Consider the following 15,245-nt stretch of genomic DNA (forward strand, 5'->3'; position numbering starts at 1 on the left):
GGGGAGCATCCTGCTTTCCCAGTGGTCAACCAGAAGCCCATGAAAAGCCCATAAGCAGATGTGAGCGTGGCAGCACCTGCCCCAGCTGCATATCCCAGAAACTGGTGTTCAAAGTCATGCCATCTCTGAGACTGGAGGTAGCACATAGCCATCATGGCCAGTAGCCATGGAGGATAAGCCATGCAGGTGAGTCACATTTGCCACTTCCTGCGGCAGCCGATTCCAGTTTAACTGCATGTTGTGTGAATATATAGTCTTTTGCCTGTTCTGAACCTTCCAACATTAAGCTGTCGTGAATAGCTTCAGGTTCTGTGGCTCTCGATGTTGCCAAGAATGTTGCAATGGTAAATAAGCTATTGCCCGGGGAACATTATTATTATTATTATTATTGTATAATATTTTTATTAATTTTCACAAAAACAAAAACATTTCATTAAAAAAAGCCATAAAACATTTAGAACTATATACAAAATCAGTATTGAATCCACAGTATGGGATTACTTGAATCCCTGGCTTCCCTCCCCCCCCGCCGCCTCTCCTGGTTCCTTTATAATATTTTCATTCATGCATGTCAATAAAGTCTTTATCTCTGATTGCTTACAATTTTTGTACACTGTCTATAATATTACAAGTTTTTTTTAAAAAAATCCCGCTAATGTATTAACTTGTGTACATTGCTTTTGTCAATGTGCAATAAACATTTCCCATTCTTTTATATATTTGTTGTCATCTTGATTTTTACGTTTCCCAGTTAATTTAGCCATTTCAGCATACTCCATTAGCTGAGTTTGCCAATCTCCCTTGGTGGGGACTTTTTCTTCTTTCCAATGTTGGGCTAACAATATCCAGGCGGCCATTGTCACATACAGTACATTTCCGAGCACAATTCAAAGTGTTGGTGCTGACCTTTAAAGCCCTAAATGGCTTCAGCCATGTACATTTGAAGGAGCATCTTCACCTCCAATGTCCAGCCCAGATACTGAGGTCCTGCTCCGAGGGCCTTCTGCCAGTTCCCTCACTGTGAGATGTAAAGCTACAGCAATCCAGGCAGAAGATCTTCAGTAGTGGTGCCCACCCTGTGGAACACCCTCCCATCAGATGTCAAACAGATAAACTACTATTTGACTTTTAGAAGACATCTGAAGGCAGCCCTGTTCAGGAAAGTTTTTAATGGTTGATGCCTTATTGTGTTTTTAATATTTTGTTGGGAACTGCCAAGAGTGACTACGACAACCCAGTCAGGTGGGCAGCAAACAGTCATACCTCATGTTACATCCGTTTCATGTTACGTTCTTTCAGGATACATCCCGCGGCGACCTGAAAGTACCGGAAAGCGTTACTTCCGGGTTTCGCCGCTCGCGCATGCGCAGATGCGTAAAATGATGTCACACGCATGCACAGAAGTGGCAAATCACAACCTGCGTGTGCGCAGACACGCCTCTGCGGGTTGCGTTCTTTTCATGTTGCGAACGGGCCTCCAGAACAGATCCCGTTTGCAACCAGAGGTACCACTGTATAAATAAAATCATCATCATCTCTTTCCCAACCCCAAGTATCTCTCTCTCTATCCAAGTGTCTATCGAAGTATTTCTCATCTCTCTATTTATATTCTGGCCTCTCACAAAGCAACAGGGCAGTGTACAGCAGCACAAAAAAAAAATGTAAAAGCAATACGGGAAAATAATGAAAGTCGCCACCTATTCAAGAAACTTTTATAATGAAAGAAAAAAGAAAAAAACTCAAGTGAGAGACTTGAATAGCAAGGTATTTTTATACATACGTTGGCCTTCTCCAATTCAACATGGAAGGAAACACTTCCTTAAACAATGTGTAAGCTATACTGTGGAAATTGTGACCACAAGAAGTGTGGATGGTCACCTAATTGGACAACTTTTAAAAGGAACTAGACACAAAAAAACAGAGAGGCTAAGGCTATCGAAGACTCTTAGTCATGATGTCTATTATGTGAAGCTCCAGTGTAATCATTGCTTTCAATTCCTCTATAACTCCAGGCATTGGGTATTAGTGGTGCTTCAATGGTGAGAGTCATCTACAGGCTGCCATTAAAATATCCCGTTTTGTAATTTAAGTACCTAGCAATTATTTCAATTTTCAAGGACATTGTACTGTAGCCGCGTTTTTTTAATAATAAAAAAAACCTGAGCTATTGAAAGGTCAAAATGTGAAATCTATTAAGTATTTGAATCCCGAGAAAGTAGTCAATTATTGCTTCATAAGATGAATTAATAAATAATGATACTTTACTTGCCTTTGTTGCCTTCCAGTAGACGCTCTCAAAATGCTTCGCAAACACTAGTGATTGAAATCCCACAACATGCTCCTCTCAAGAGAATGTTGCAGCAGAAACGAAAATGGTGCCCACAGGAGAGAAGCAACATGTTCCAGTAGAACAGCATTGCAAACTCATTCTGCTTCATATGACTCAAAAAGACCAGTTTGGCAACTGCATCACAGAAAGCGAGGGATCTTGGGTTGTATTCAGCGCAGCATTGAGATCATTCCATTAGCTCGAGGATTGCTTCTTGCACAATGGAGCAGTCTTCCCCGTTGTGTCTCTGGAGGGTCCCCTCAACCCCCTGGAGTTTTGGGGATGGGGGCATACACAGGGGGAGATACACCATTCATTTGAGCAATGCCCCTTGGGCTATTGGTGGAGTGCACGTGTGCACATGAGATCTCAGGTTCCGTTCTGGTATAAAGCCACAACTAACAATGGGACGCCTATCCATTTTTGAAACACTGAACATTTCACTATTTTGCAAAAGGACTGCGTTCATGGGCCACAGGAAAGGTCTGTCAGGGGTCAGAGGATCCAGCCCGCCATGGTAGGTTGCCAGGAACAGATAAGACAAGGAAAGTTCTTACCAATGCTTTTTATTCAATATTCACAGAGAGGCTTAGAAATGCAGCCTCTGGGAGTAATGGTGTTGCTCCAAGTGAGTCTTCATCCCCTCCTATTATGTGTCATCACTACAGGCGCTGAGATGTGTCCTCGGCCTCTGAGGTCTCTGCTCTCCTACTTTCAATGCTCATTGGGTTATTGGAGGGGGGTCTGGAATGCTTTCTGAAGACACTGTGTCCATCAGCTGTCCCCCTCTGGTGCTTCTTCTTCCTTCTCTCCCATTATTTCCCAGCTTTCCCCCTCATCTGCCTCTGAGCTGTGATCTCCCTCAAACCCCTGTTGTAATTCTGAATTGTTATCTTCTTCTCTGGAAGGGTCAGGCTGGGGAGAAGGTCTCCACCATTCTTCCTCTGCCCTGTCCCTGACAACTGCCGATAACCACTCACTCTTAAAAGAGATGAGAGAGATGTGATAGCCATCTTATATCTAAAGGGCTGTCACATGCAAGATGGAGAAAGCTACTCTTCTGCTGCTGCAGAGGGTAGGACTTGAACCAAGTTAAAGGAAAGGATACTCCGACTAAACATCAGGAAGAACTTTCTGGTGGTAAGAGCTGTTCCGATGGTGGAACAAATTCCCTCAGGAAGTGGTGGACTGTCCTTCATTGGGGGTTTTGAAGCAGAGGTTGGATGGACAGCTGTCATGGAAGCTTCAGTTGAAATTCCTGCATTGCAGGGGGTTGGACTAGATGGCCCTTGTGCTCGCTTCCAACTCTATAATTCTGTATTTGCTGGTAATGGGAAGAATGACACAGAGGGTGTCCATGGCTGAAACAACATAGGAGGGACCGGATAAACGATAACTTCATTAAGAAAATTAATATTGCTTACTACAGCATTCCTCAGCCTTGGTTCCAAAGATGCTGTTGGACCACAGATCCCATCTACCTTTGCTATTGGCTAAGCCAGCTGGGGATGGAGAGCTATTGGGGACTCAAGGCTGAAGAAGGTTGGCTAAGAGAAAATTGACAGGGATGAGTACAGAAAGGGAGGCGTAAATCCTCAGGAATTCTTACCTCCCGCCTCAAGCCCAACTGTTAGATCCCCCTAACTTCAAGTCCTATTATGAGACATAAGTGGCATGGTCTGTCTTGCTCAACAGGCCCACACTCTTAGCTCAGCAGCAGACCTATTCAGAAAATGAGGCTTTAAAATGAAGATTGTACCTACACTGCCACTCTGCAAACCTGCAGGTGGGCCAAAATAGCTACTCATGTGCTTTTCAAACTTTGCCAACCTGAAAACGCTCAAATACAAAAGGTACCAAATTAATTCAAAGCCTCGCAGTGGAGAAACAAGAGTCTCCGAGACAAAACTGAACAGGAGGAAGACCTGGGAGGAAAGCTTAGGCGCTCGGTTCTCGTCAGTGAAATACCCAATGGATCAGATCGATTTCTTTCTGAAATCGTCCCTTCTGTTTCCCGCTGACGGATCTGAAGGAAGGGAGGTGGGGAGACAAGCCAGGGACAGCAGACTGGACTCATTCTGTGTCTAAGAAACGCCCCAATCAGACTGAAGAGTCAAAGCAGTGCCAGACTATAATCTACTGATTCCTGATGATTTGTTGTACCAACCTCTTAAGAAGTTGTAGTACCTCCTCTGATCATTTGCAAGGGTGGTGCTGCAGTACAGCATAGAGCAGGCCAGCAGGTCTCTTCTCCAGCAATCTGCCATGATGGTGCCGATATTAAAGTTGCTGGGTCCTGCTGCAGGAACATACCAGGAGAGGTGGTCCCGTAAGTACAAGGGTCCTAGGCTGCATAGGGCTTTAAAGGTGAAAACCAGCATGGAACTGACTCCACAAAAGTTTTTCAGTGGCCAACCAGATGAAGAAGAAGAGGAGTTTGGATTTGATATCCTGCATTATCACTACCCTAAGGAGTCTCAAGGGACACGGGTGGAGCTGTGGGTTAAACCACAGAGCCTAGGACTTGCCGAGCAGAAGGTCGGCGGTTCGAATCCCCGCAACGGGGTGAGCTCCTGTTGCTCAGGCCCTGCTCCTGTCAACCTAGCAGTTCGAAAGCACGTCAAAGTGCAAGTAGATAAATAGGTACCACTCCGGTTGGAAGGTAAATGGTGTTTCCGTGTGCTACTCTGGTTCGCCAGAAGAGGCTTAGTAAATGGTGTTTCCGTGTGCTACTCTGGTTCGCCAGAAGTGGCTTAGTCATGTTGGCCACATGACCCGGAAGCTGTACGCTGGCTCCCTTGGCCAATAAAGCAAGATGAGCGCCGCAACCCCAGAGTCGGTCATGACTGGACCTAATGGTCAGGGGTCCCTTTACCTTTAAGAAGTCTCAAAGCAGCTAACAATCTCCTTTCCCTTCCTCCCCCACAACCAACACTCTGTGAGGTGAGCAAGGCTGAGAGACTTCAGAGAAGTGTGACTAGCCCAAGGTCACCCAGCAGCTGCATGTGGAGGAGCGGAGACGCGAACCCGGTTCACCAGATTACGAGTCCACCGCTCTTAACCACTACACCACACTGGCTCTCCACAGATGGGAAGCTTGCAAGCAGGACCTGAGCCCCATCTGCAAAATCCAGCAACTGATATTCAGAAGCATTCTGCCTTGGACAGTGGAGGCACAGGATATGTATCATGTCTGGTAGCCACTGAAAGTCTTATCCTCATTCATTTGCCTACTCCTGTTTTAAGCAGAATTCCCTCTGTAGAGCAACTTGTCAGGTTATTTCTATTCTAATATTTAGGAAAACTGCAAGGGTTTTCCTTTCCTGTTTCAGAAAACTTTTTTGTAGGTGGGCAGAGAAGGTAGTACTTGCTTTTTAATTGTGTTGGTTGTTTCTCTTAAGTTGCTTCTCTACTGTTTTAGACTTAGGTTCTGTTGCGCTTTACTTACTGCTTTTATACGTTTTATCGCTGCTAAGTGTTTTTACGATATACTGTAAGCGGCTCCGATAGCTTTTTGGAAGCGTGTGACAGGAAAATAACATAACATCAAAGAAAGAAAGAAAGAAAGAAAGAAAGAAAGAAAGAAAGAAAGAAGGAAGGAAGGAAGGAAGGAAGGAAGGAAGGAAGGAAGGAAGGAAGGAAGGAAGGAAGACCCCGAGTCAGCCATGTACTTAACGTAACCTCTGTTCAATGGAAGTCCATGTCCTACAAAATGTAAAGAACTAAAATGCTATTGTGTCAATAACTTTCATCACAGCTGTGCCCAGAAAAAAACCTGATCAATAAACACACCCAGTCAATGCAAAAAACAAAAAAAAGAGTAAATTGGTTTGCCAATGAATATGAGCACAGGAAACAAACAAGGAAGCAAGGATTGCCCTAGCTTACCTTCTTTGCCATTTTCTTTTTTAAAAAAGTTTTTATTTGACATTTTATAGTATCTTCATCAATTCCTTTATACATTTCAACATTTAACAATTTTCACCTCAGCACAGCATAAAACTATGCACTCTTATTTACACAGAATAAATGTATACAAGCGCTTTTTGTCTGGCATGAAAGGTGTGTGGTACAAATGGCTGAGTTCTTACCCGCCATCTATGGCAGATCAATGAAAGTCCCGCTGGTTCTCATGCAAATCACTCTACACAAAAGCTGACCTCTGACATCTCTCAGTGATGGCTCACATCAGAGTGGCTGGGGAAACCCAGGCAGATGGTGGGAGGGGAATAATAATAATAATAATAATAATAATAATAATAATAATATAAAGCCATGTCTTGACCCTGGAGAAATGCTACAGCTGAAGACACATTTTCCACAATGCACAGAACACTGATGCTCAGCACACAGAATGAAAACATACTGGCTGAGACTTGTTAAATACATAAACATAACTGCATTTTAGGGCAAGAAGCCTATCCAGTATTGAACATCAGTGGCATGGAAACAGGGATCACGAACTTAAAATACTGATTCCATTTTCCTTTCTACTGCCAGCTCTGCTATGACAATCTCTGTCTTATATGAAAGCTACAGTCTTAAAAGTGCAGCTCCTCTGTAGAAACTTCTGCTCATATGGAAGCGACTTGCATCCAAATCATACAGGCCCCAAACGCAATTTGTAAGTAGAACTCCCCACAAGATCCTTAATGACCATAACCTGTGCCAGAAAAGTCTCTGTGGTTGCATCGGCCACAGCACTGAGCCCGTTAGCACGACTTAGCCAAGGACTCAAAACAGGGAAACTCCTGCAAGGCCAAATCATGTACTGGTAAAGGGCTGGAACTGTTTTAAAGAGAAAAGGGCTGAAGTTCAGCTTTAGCTAAGCAGGAGAAAGAAAGAAAATTACCTCTAGTCTCTAGGACAGAAAAGCTTTAAAGGCTAAAGTGTAGATTCAACCAAGTTTAAAGAGGGTCACATTTCGATGCTCCCAGTGGGACCTAACCTTGACTCTGAACTTTTCTTAATCACTTCTAGTCACAGGTTTTGTGCATTCTGTAGTGAGTCACGGCAGCTAGACTGTATAGACTTGGGGCTGCAGGCTAGCCACTCATTCATTTTGGAAGCTCTTTCCCTCATTAACTATAGCAGCAAGAGGGTGGAAACTAGTCACAGGTACAGATTTAGTAGTATTCTGCAAGCAAACCACAGCTCAGTGAGCATCAAGACGCTGTAGAGCACTGGTTCCAAATCTGGATGTTAAGAGGCAAGAGGGTAGCGGGGAGGTGTCAGTTACTATCAGACTTTGAAAAGCTGGCGCCATTAGATCCAAGTTCACCAATTTTGTTGAATTAAATCGATTTAATAGGGTTTTGAATAAACATGCAATTCATTGCTCCTGCTTCGAATTTCATTGTGTTAATATCTCCCTTAACAGGTCATGCAAACCACTATTCTGAACAATGCACTTTGTAGGGTAGGGTAGAGTGCATTGGGGATGAGTTTATGGAACCAGAGAGGCTGTGCTCCACTGCCCTAAAGTATCACAGCTCCAGGCAAAGTATGAAAAAAAACTGAGCTAAGCAAGTTGGGCACCTGTATGGTTGAGCCAGCAGCATTCTAGAGTAGGGTTTCGCAAACTTGGGTCGCTAGCTGTTTTGGGACTCCAACTCCCATGATCCCTAGCTATCAGGGCCAGTGGTCAGGGATGATGGGAATTGTAGTCCAAAAACAGCTAGAAACCCAGGTTTGGGAAACCTTGCTCTAGAGTAAATTTGGAAGCAAACTTCAAAACACAGGACATATTATATATATATATATATATAGTTGATTTTTAAGATCACTGATATTATCATTGCCAGATCTTGATGACTCCGTCCCAGCCACATGTAGCAAGGAGCGACGGAAGGACTGGATGGAAAGTTGCACACACGCAGGCCTGGCTTTGCGCGGACAGCGTGCGAATGATCCGAGCCGTGCGGTAGTTGTAGAAAAACACTTTGCCCTCCGAACTCCCCGTGACAAGTAGCATTCCGTCGGGGGAAAACTCGCAGCCTATCGCAAATCCTTCAACCTGCAAGAATCCGGAATCGAAAGAGGTTAAATAAATCAAGATGTTAATTAAGGAAATGGCATATGATCTATAACCTCCCGAAATTTCATAGTGTAATAAACATGTCAGTTTTTACCATAATGGCCTAATTGCTTCGCTGGGTGTTTATTAAGACAGCCCCATTAAGGGCTTTACATTGTTAGCGGCAGCCGGTTTATACGTGACAAGGCTATTAGCAACTAATAACACTTGCAGGTATTTTAAGCTCTACTCGCTCCTCAGTTTAGTTCTAAATTAACTAAAATATAGAGAACAGGGTTGAAGTCGATTAATTTTTATCCCCCTCTGTAAATCAGAAGCATAAGCAGGCATTTAAAAGGGCAAGATCTATTACGAGTTTGCAGAGAGGGGAGGATACCTTGTGCCCTTCGTATATCTTCTTTTTGTTCATTCTGTAGGGCCGCAGGCTAGAGAACAAGGCCAGGTAGTTGCCATTTGTCTGAGCAACGAACGCGGGCTCCTTAGGATGCGGTGCAAAACTGGGGCAGGTGTAACGTTCCTGTGTGGAGAATTGGGAAGAACGGCAGAAGGATAAAGCCTTGGCTCCAAGTTCTAGTCTCAACATTGTACCAGGCCTATAATCAAGCCTGAGCAGAACAAACCACATAATCATAGAATCGTGATATTGCAGAGTTGGAAGGGACACCGAGGGTCATCTAGTCCAACCCCCCAACAATGCAGGAATCTTTCGCCCAACGTGGGGCTTGAACAAGCAACCCTGAGATTAAGAATGTCACACTCTACCAACTGAGCTATCTACGATCTTTCCTTGTTTTGACGCAGGTCCACTTCCCCAGCCCTTCTTCTGTTTCACCTGCATCTAATTTTCTATTGTAAGCTCCTCAGGGCAGGGGCCTGTCTTCTGTGGAATGCTTTGCATGGCACCACACTCTAACCAACTGAGCCATCCCATGACGATGGCTATTATATAAACGTGAGCAGAGCTAAATGGAAAAAGGAAACCTGAAAATGATTTTCTGACCAACTCTCTGAGGGTTTTCTTTTCTGCCCTTTCCCCCAGCTGAACTGTTAGAGAAATGCACCTTCTACCCAACAACACAGTGGAAAACCTGGGTGCAAATGTGGATCCAACCCAATTTACATATTGTTGACAGTAGTATCTGTGCCCCACTCCTCCCCACTGCTTCCTTCATCCACCTGTATGAACAAGCAATAGAGTTTTGAGCAGAAAATAATAATCAGAAGACAAATTTCTGGGTATTTGCTGGGGTGTGGGTGTGTGTCCTGTTTACGAAACTACGCTCTCCCAGAGCAAAATCCTCCAGCCCCTGATTTCACCACCTACAAACTGAGTCAAGGAATTTGATCCAACCCTACAACAAGTAATAAATTTACGTTAGAAATGAACCACGCAGTATTTATTTAGTTGAAAATGCACAAAGAAATCCCACATGTGTCGGAACAATCAGAAATCATTTCTATGATATGATTTAGCAGCAGCAAAAATCAACCCTGCATACAATTTGCTCTGCTCGCTTTGCTGCACAGCCATATCCCAAGTAATTTGTACGACTGACGGTCGTGTTGCTTCAGGGACACGTGTTGCAAATTATTCCCTTTTAACAACGAAAGCAGAAAATGTTGATGGAGGAAATGAGAAGTGCTTCTTAAAAGAAAGTTGCGCTCTTGCAAAACAGGACTCAAGCTGCCCTTTCAGGACATCCCAGCACCAGCCTCGTTTCCTTTGACCACTTGCTCACGCCAGAATGTGACATCAACTTTTGTGACCATTTTTCCCAATTTCTCCACGTGATAGTGCGTAAAGACTAAATACAGATCTTTCCAGGTGCTAATCTGGTGGAAATTTTTCTGCATTTATCCTACAGGAGTGTGGAGGAAGGAAATCCATATGACCATGGAGGAGCATGGGCGTGGGCAGGATTTGTTTGGGGGCAGGCATCTGCTGGGGGGGGGGGGAGAACCTCAATTAATTGAGTACTTTCAATGCTTTTCAATATATTTTGCAGATCTTCCGTGACCTCCTCATTTATTTTCATTCCTTCTCATTGTGGTACTCAGGCTGTGACTGATGATCAGCCCCCATACACATGAGAAGGGGTGTCAACTTGAATTAAATATTGGGGGAGGGGCAGGTAAGCCCCGCCCAGCATAAGCAATCACATGATGTGGCACATGCACACCATTTGAATGGCAATGCCCATCAACTTCCTCAAATATTTTATGGGGGGGGGTGGCTCCTATGCACAAGAGGGAGGTATCAGCAACCTAGAAGTAATGCAACATTTGCAGAAGTCGAAGCAGTAACCTCTTCACACAGAACATAGTTAAAATATGGCCACCAACATGAGCATTGCTTATTTCCCACAGATTCCTCCCTGGAGCCAGTTTTTAGGAAGCCGCAACAGTGAAAGAGATTCACCACTTTTAAACTAAGCCGTTCCTTCCATATGTAATACCTGAACTGTTTTTGTCTGAGGTTTCTACCATACCAGCTCTTAAACGATCTGAACCCAGACACTTCGTGTTTCAATTGAATTAACCACTTCTTCTGGTGTATCAATAAAATAATCCATATATATATCATCTATCTATCTAGACATCATGGCTGGTAGCCATTGACAGCCTTATCCTATATAAAGGATGGATCAGGTCATTTGTTCCACTGTAGAATGGACAAGAGGCTCAGATGCAAAAGTCAGCTGTTTTAGAAAAGAGAGAAAGAAAGGCAAACCATGGAAGTTGTTTTGGCTCAATGAATGGTGTTTACCCTCAATGAAAGTGGAAATTGACTTTTCAGTGTATTGGGAGTGCACGCAGCCTTCCATCTGAAAGATTAGAGATGGAAATTTATGAAACTAAAGGCATTGGGGGGGGGGTAATTGTTTACCAAAAAAATCCCCAAACCAACCCTCAATTTCACGCTAGCTCTAGAGAGCGCAGTAAACTGCCCCATTCAATAACGCTCTCCTTTTTAACTCCCAAGGAAATCATTTTGTTTAAGCTTCTGAATACATCAGAACTGAGTGCGCTGCAGTTTCTTATTCACTGAAGCGCGTTGCTTTTGAAGTGCAAATGACTAACCTACTATCACAATTTATGCACTGGATTGTGCATCTGCAAATCCGGACAAAGGCAATCACGGAAAGTTGGGAATGGGCAAGTTCTATTAAATCATCCACTCCATCTCTCCGCGAAGACAGAATTGTTCTTTTCAGAGATAAATGGATGCAAACTGACCCTGATTCTTTATGTTTTCAAAAGAGACTTGAGTTTCCGCAGACTTCCTGCTATATGTGAAACGGATGGATTTATGTAGGAAACGCCTTTTAAAAATGGTGCAAAATCATTACACCGCACAAGATGGCGGTTCTAAAAGCAGCCAGCTTCATTCTTCAGGAAGTTGCAAGAAACTCACAACAGGGAGGTGTCTAACAACTTCCTGTTCCTAAAAAAACAGGTGTAGGGAATCTGTTTTTCTTGTCAAGAGCCTCATTTCCACAGAATAATCTGTTAGGGCAGGCTTCCTCAAACTCAGCCCTACAGATATTTTTGGCCTACAACTCCCATGATCCCTAGCTAGTCTCAAAACATCTGGAGGGCTGAGTTTGAGGAAGCCTGTGTTAGGGGCACCTGGGAATAGTGGGTGGGGTCACAGCCAGCAGTTACCAGAGCAATACCAAAGTGGGAGGAGCCAGCTTAAATGCTTGGAATTTGATACTAGGCCAATGGCCACAGCTTCCCTAGCTGTGCCAAAAGCCCAAGACTGAAATCTGAGAGAAGGTTCACGTTTCATCCCACAGAAGTGCACAGCAATGACCCCCGAGCTACCGCAGAGGGCGGGATTCAGCCAGGGGCGCCAACTTGAATAAACTCCATTCCGCATAATCGATCACAAGACACACACACCATTTGAATGGCAATGCCCATCAACTTTGCGAGGGCATTGCCTCCTCAAATATTTTATGGGGGAAGTGAAGGGACTTTGACCCCTAGGAGTTGGTTCCTGTGGATTCAGCTAATGATTCCCATCTGTGGAAGCCTGACTTCCACCTTTGCAACAGGAAGCTTTCGCCCTCCTGTCCCCACGCGCTCACCCCCCCCCCAAAAAAAAACAACCCTGCGGAGATCGGGAGAACCCCCTAGAACAGGACATGGGGAGAGGAGAGGGGCGATCATTCTGCCTGGCAAGCAGAAATGTCTATGTCTGCCCTGATGGAACAAGACATAACACAACACTCCCAGGGTACACATGGCTACACAATGCCTATGATCCTTGTCCTCTCATTTTTAGTGGAGGTGCCAGAGTCCCTGATCCACAGGTGAATTTTAAACGCAATAGCCATAGCCATGCAAGCCTGAAGCTCGCTCATGTGTCCCACTGTGTGTAGACCCTACACACCAAAGGAAAGTTATGAATTGGCTAAACATTTGTCCAAAAAACTTCATCAAAGACTGGGGGAAATTTGTGGATTATTTGAAAGGTTACCGTACACATGTTAAGTTCGTTAGCAGGCTTCGCTTAAACCAGACAGTTAAAATTAATGCTAAAGGAAAACTAGGGAGTAATTAATAATTGGAATAATGAAGGAAATGCAATGTTACAAATTTAAAAAAATATAAGAAACCACAAAAGGAGTGGGGGGGGAGTCAAAATAAACATATTTGTTGGAAAATATTGGATCTGTATTTTTGTCAAAATATTTTTGAAAAACTGAAAAATAAAATTTATTATAAATAAATATTTGCCCAACCAGCCCAGTACAGACTACTCTAAATGGAAAGAGCACTACAGAATCTCAGTTAGAAGTATTTCCCGCCACCTGCTACCTGATTCCCTTTAATGTGCCTTGCCAGTGGCTGAACCTAGGACCATCCACCAGCAAATCACATGCTCTAACACTGACCCACAGCTTCTCCGGCCTGTGAATAGAAGACTGAACTCCTGCATCCTCTCCCCAAAACTGAGCAGTGTGATGAATAATATGTTTCATGATTTGACAGCTACAAGGAATCCGGTTGGAACCCAAGAATGTGCTAGAGAACCAATGGGGACTTGAGGACAGAGCGATATGTCTGATGTTCCCGAGTTCCAATCCTACCTCAACCATAAAATAATGGTTGCGGCCAGGCAGAGAGCTGTCTGGTTACAAGCCCACGGAGTGAGAGGAATCAAGGACTAAATAATCAAGAGATTAGCATGCATGCGTGAATCAGCTCTTTGCTACCTCACTAATCAGCCCAGGTTGACATTTCTAACGGTGCGCCACCATGCATATTTACTTCAAAAGCAAGTCCCACTGTGTTCAATGGGGGTTCACTCCCTGATGAGCATGCATAGTAAATGAAATATAAATATACTTGAAACAAATGCATGAATAGTTCTCTGGCTCGTTTGACATTTATAATCAAAGAGTAAATTAAGGGCTGTTAAAGAAGCATAATTATTGTCTAAAATGTGCTTCGTACAAAAATAAAATAAAACAATGTAAAAAATGGCTTGAGTACAGAAGTGCTGGGCTGTAGTGTCAGTTGCAACCTTCCATTGTAAATGCGATCAAAATGGAACCAAAAACAATTTAGACCAGGTGCTGCACAGACGGACTTAATTACCGTCTTTTTTGCTCTATAAGACTCACTTTTTCCCTCCTAAAAAGTAAGGGGGAAAGTGTGTGCGTCTTATGGAGCGAATGCAGGCTGCGCAGCTATCCCAGAAGCCAGAACAGCAAGAGGGATTGCTGCTTTCACTGCGCAGCAATCCCTCTTGCTATTCTGGCTTCTGAGATTCAGAATATTTTTTTTCTTGCTTTCCTCCTCCAAAAACTAGGTGCGTCTTATGGTCTGGTGCATCTTATAGAGCGAAAAATACGGTAACTTAATAAGGCTCCAAGATGCTGTTGAGAAACTGGGCTCTTTCCAGGCTGACAAGAGTTGGGAAGTTTACTTGGAACTGTGGAAAGTGGGAAGGTGATTACTGTTATCATTGCTAAGACCTGGACCTAACAATCTGAAGCTAGCAAGATACACAAACAATAGTTTGGAGTCACAATCCTCCACCATAGCAGACTCCTGGGCAAGGTGCCATTTTTCAGGCAGCTTGCTGATCCAGAACTCAAGATGTAAAGCTATCAATTCAAGGATAATAACACATTGAAGAAATTAATATTGTAGTGCTATGACAAGAACTTGGGAGGAAATCCCACTGAACTTAATGAGGCCTACTTCCAACTATCCATGCAAAATAATGAAGGGTACTCTGCTGTTTCTCCTAAGCCCTGCACCTACAGATTGCAGCACAATGCAGCAGAGTCCTGTTGGATGAAGGACGAAATAGTAATAATGCCAATACAGTGGTACCTCGGGTTAAGTACTTAATTCGTTCCGGAGGTCCGTTCTTAACCTGAAACTGTACTTAACCTGAAGCACCACTTTAGCTAATGGGGCCTCCCGCTGCTGCCGTGCCACCGGAGCACAAATTCTGTTCTCATCCTGAAGCAAAGTTCTTAACCTGAGGTAATATTTCTGGGTTAGCGAAGTCTGTAACCTGAAGCGTATGTAACCTGAAGTGTATGTAACCTGAAGTGTGTGTAACTTGAGGTACCACTGTACTAATAACAATTATTCGATTTCTTGCCTGTCCTTTCCCATAAGGTCCCAGAGTACAGGATTAAAAACAGTTTAAAATATATTACAACCTCAAGAATAGGATCAATCCTAATATTTATATATCTCTCACAAGGGTCAAAGGCCAGGGTAAAGAAATGCACCTTTAGCATACAAAGGAAACTTCACAATGAAAGTACCAGATGCATTTCTGTGGGGAAGGAATTCTACAACTTTGGGGCTGCCACAGAAAAGGCCCTGTCCTGAGGCATCCATCCT

General features: G+C 43.7%; 1 protein-coding gene across 3 annotated transcripts in view; it reads right to left on the reverse strand.

Moving 5' to 3' along the window:
* Nucleotides 1–5,144: 5,144 nt before the first annotated feature.
* Nucleotides 5,145–15,245, reverse strand: part of WDR25 (WD repeat domain 25) — a 97,178-nt gene continuing 87,077 nt past the window's right edge. Inside the window, exons 6-8 of one of the 3 annotated variants that reach the window (XR_014156713.1) lie at nucleotides 11,134–11,191; nucleotides 8,743–8,883; nucleotides 8,207–8,345 (exon numbers count right to left, since the gene is read on the reverse strand). Coding sequence is in view for 2 of the 3 variants with exons in the window: in XM_081862518.1 (XP_081718644.1) it covers nucleotides 8,124–8,345; nucleotides 8,743–8,883 (363 nt within the window). In the remaining variant the exon portion in view is untranslated. Of the gene's footprint in view, nucleotides 8,346–8,742; nucleotides 8,884–11,133; nucleotides 11,192–15,245 lie in introns of all 3 variants that reach the window. The other 2 variants (XM_081862518.1, XM_081862517.1) reach the window with 2 other exon arrangements.

The sequence above is a fragment of the Podarcis erhardii genome (assembly GCF_964252035.2).
Source record: "Podarcis erhardii genome assembly, chromosome: 1".
NCBI classification, from domain to species: domain Eukaryota; kingdom Metazoa; phylum Chordata; class Lepidosauria; order Squamata; family Lacertidae; genus Podarcis; species Podarcis erhardii.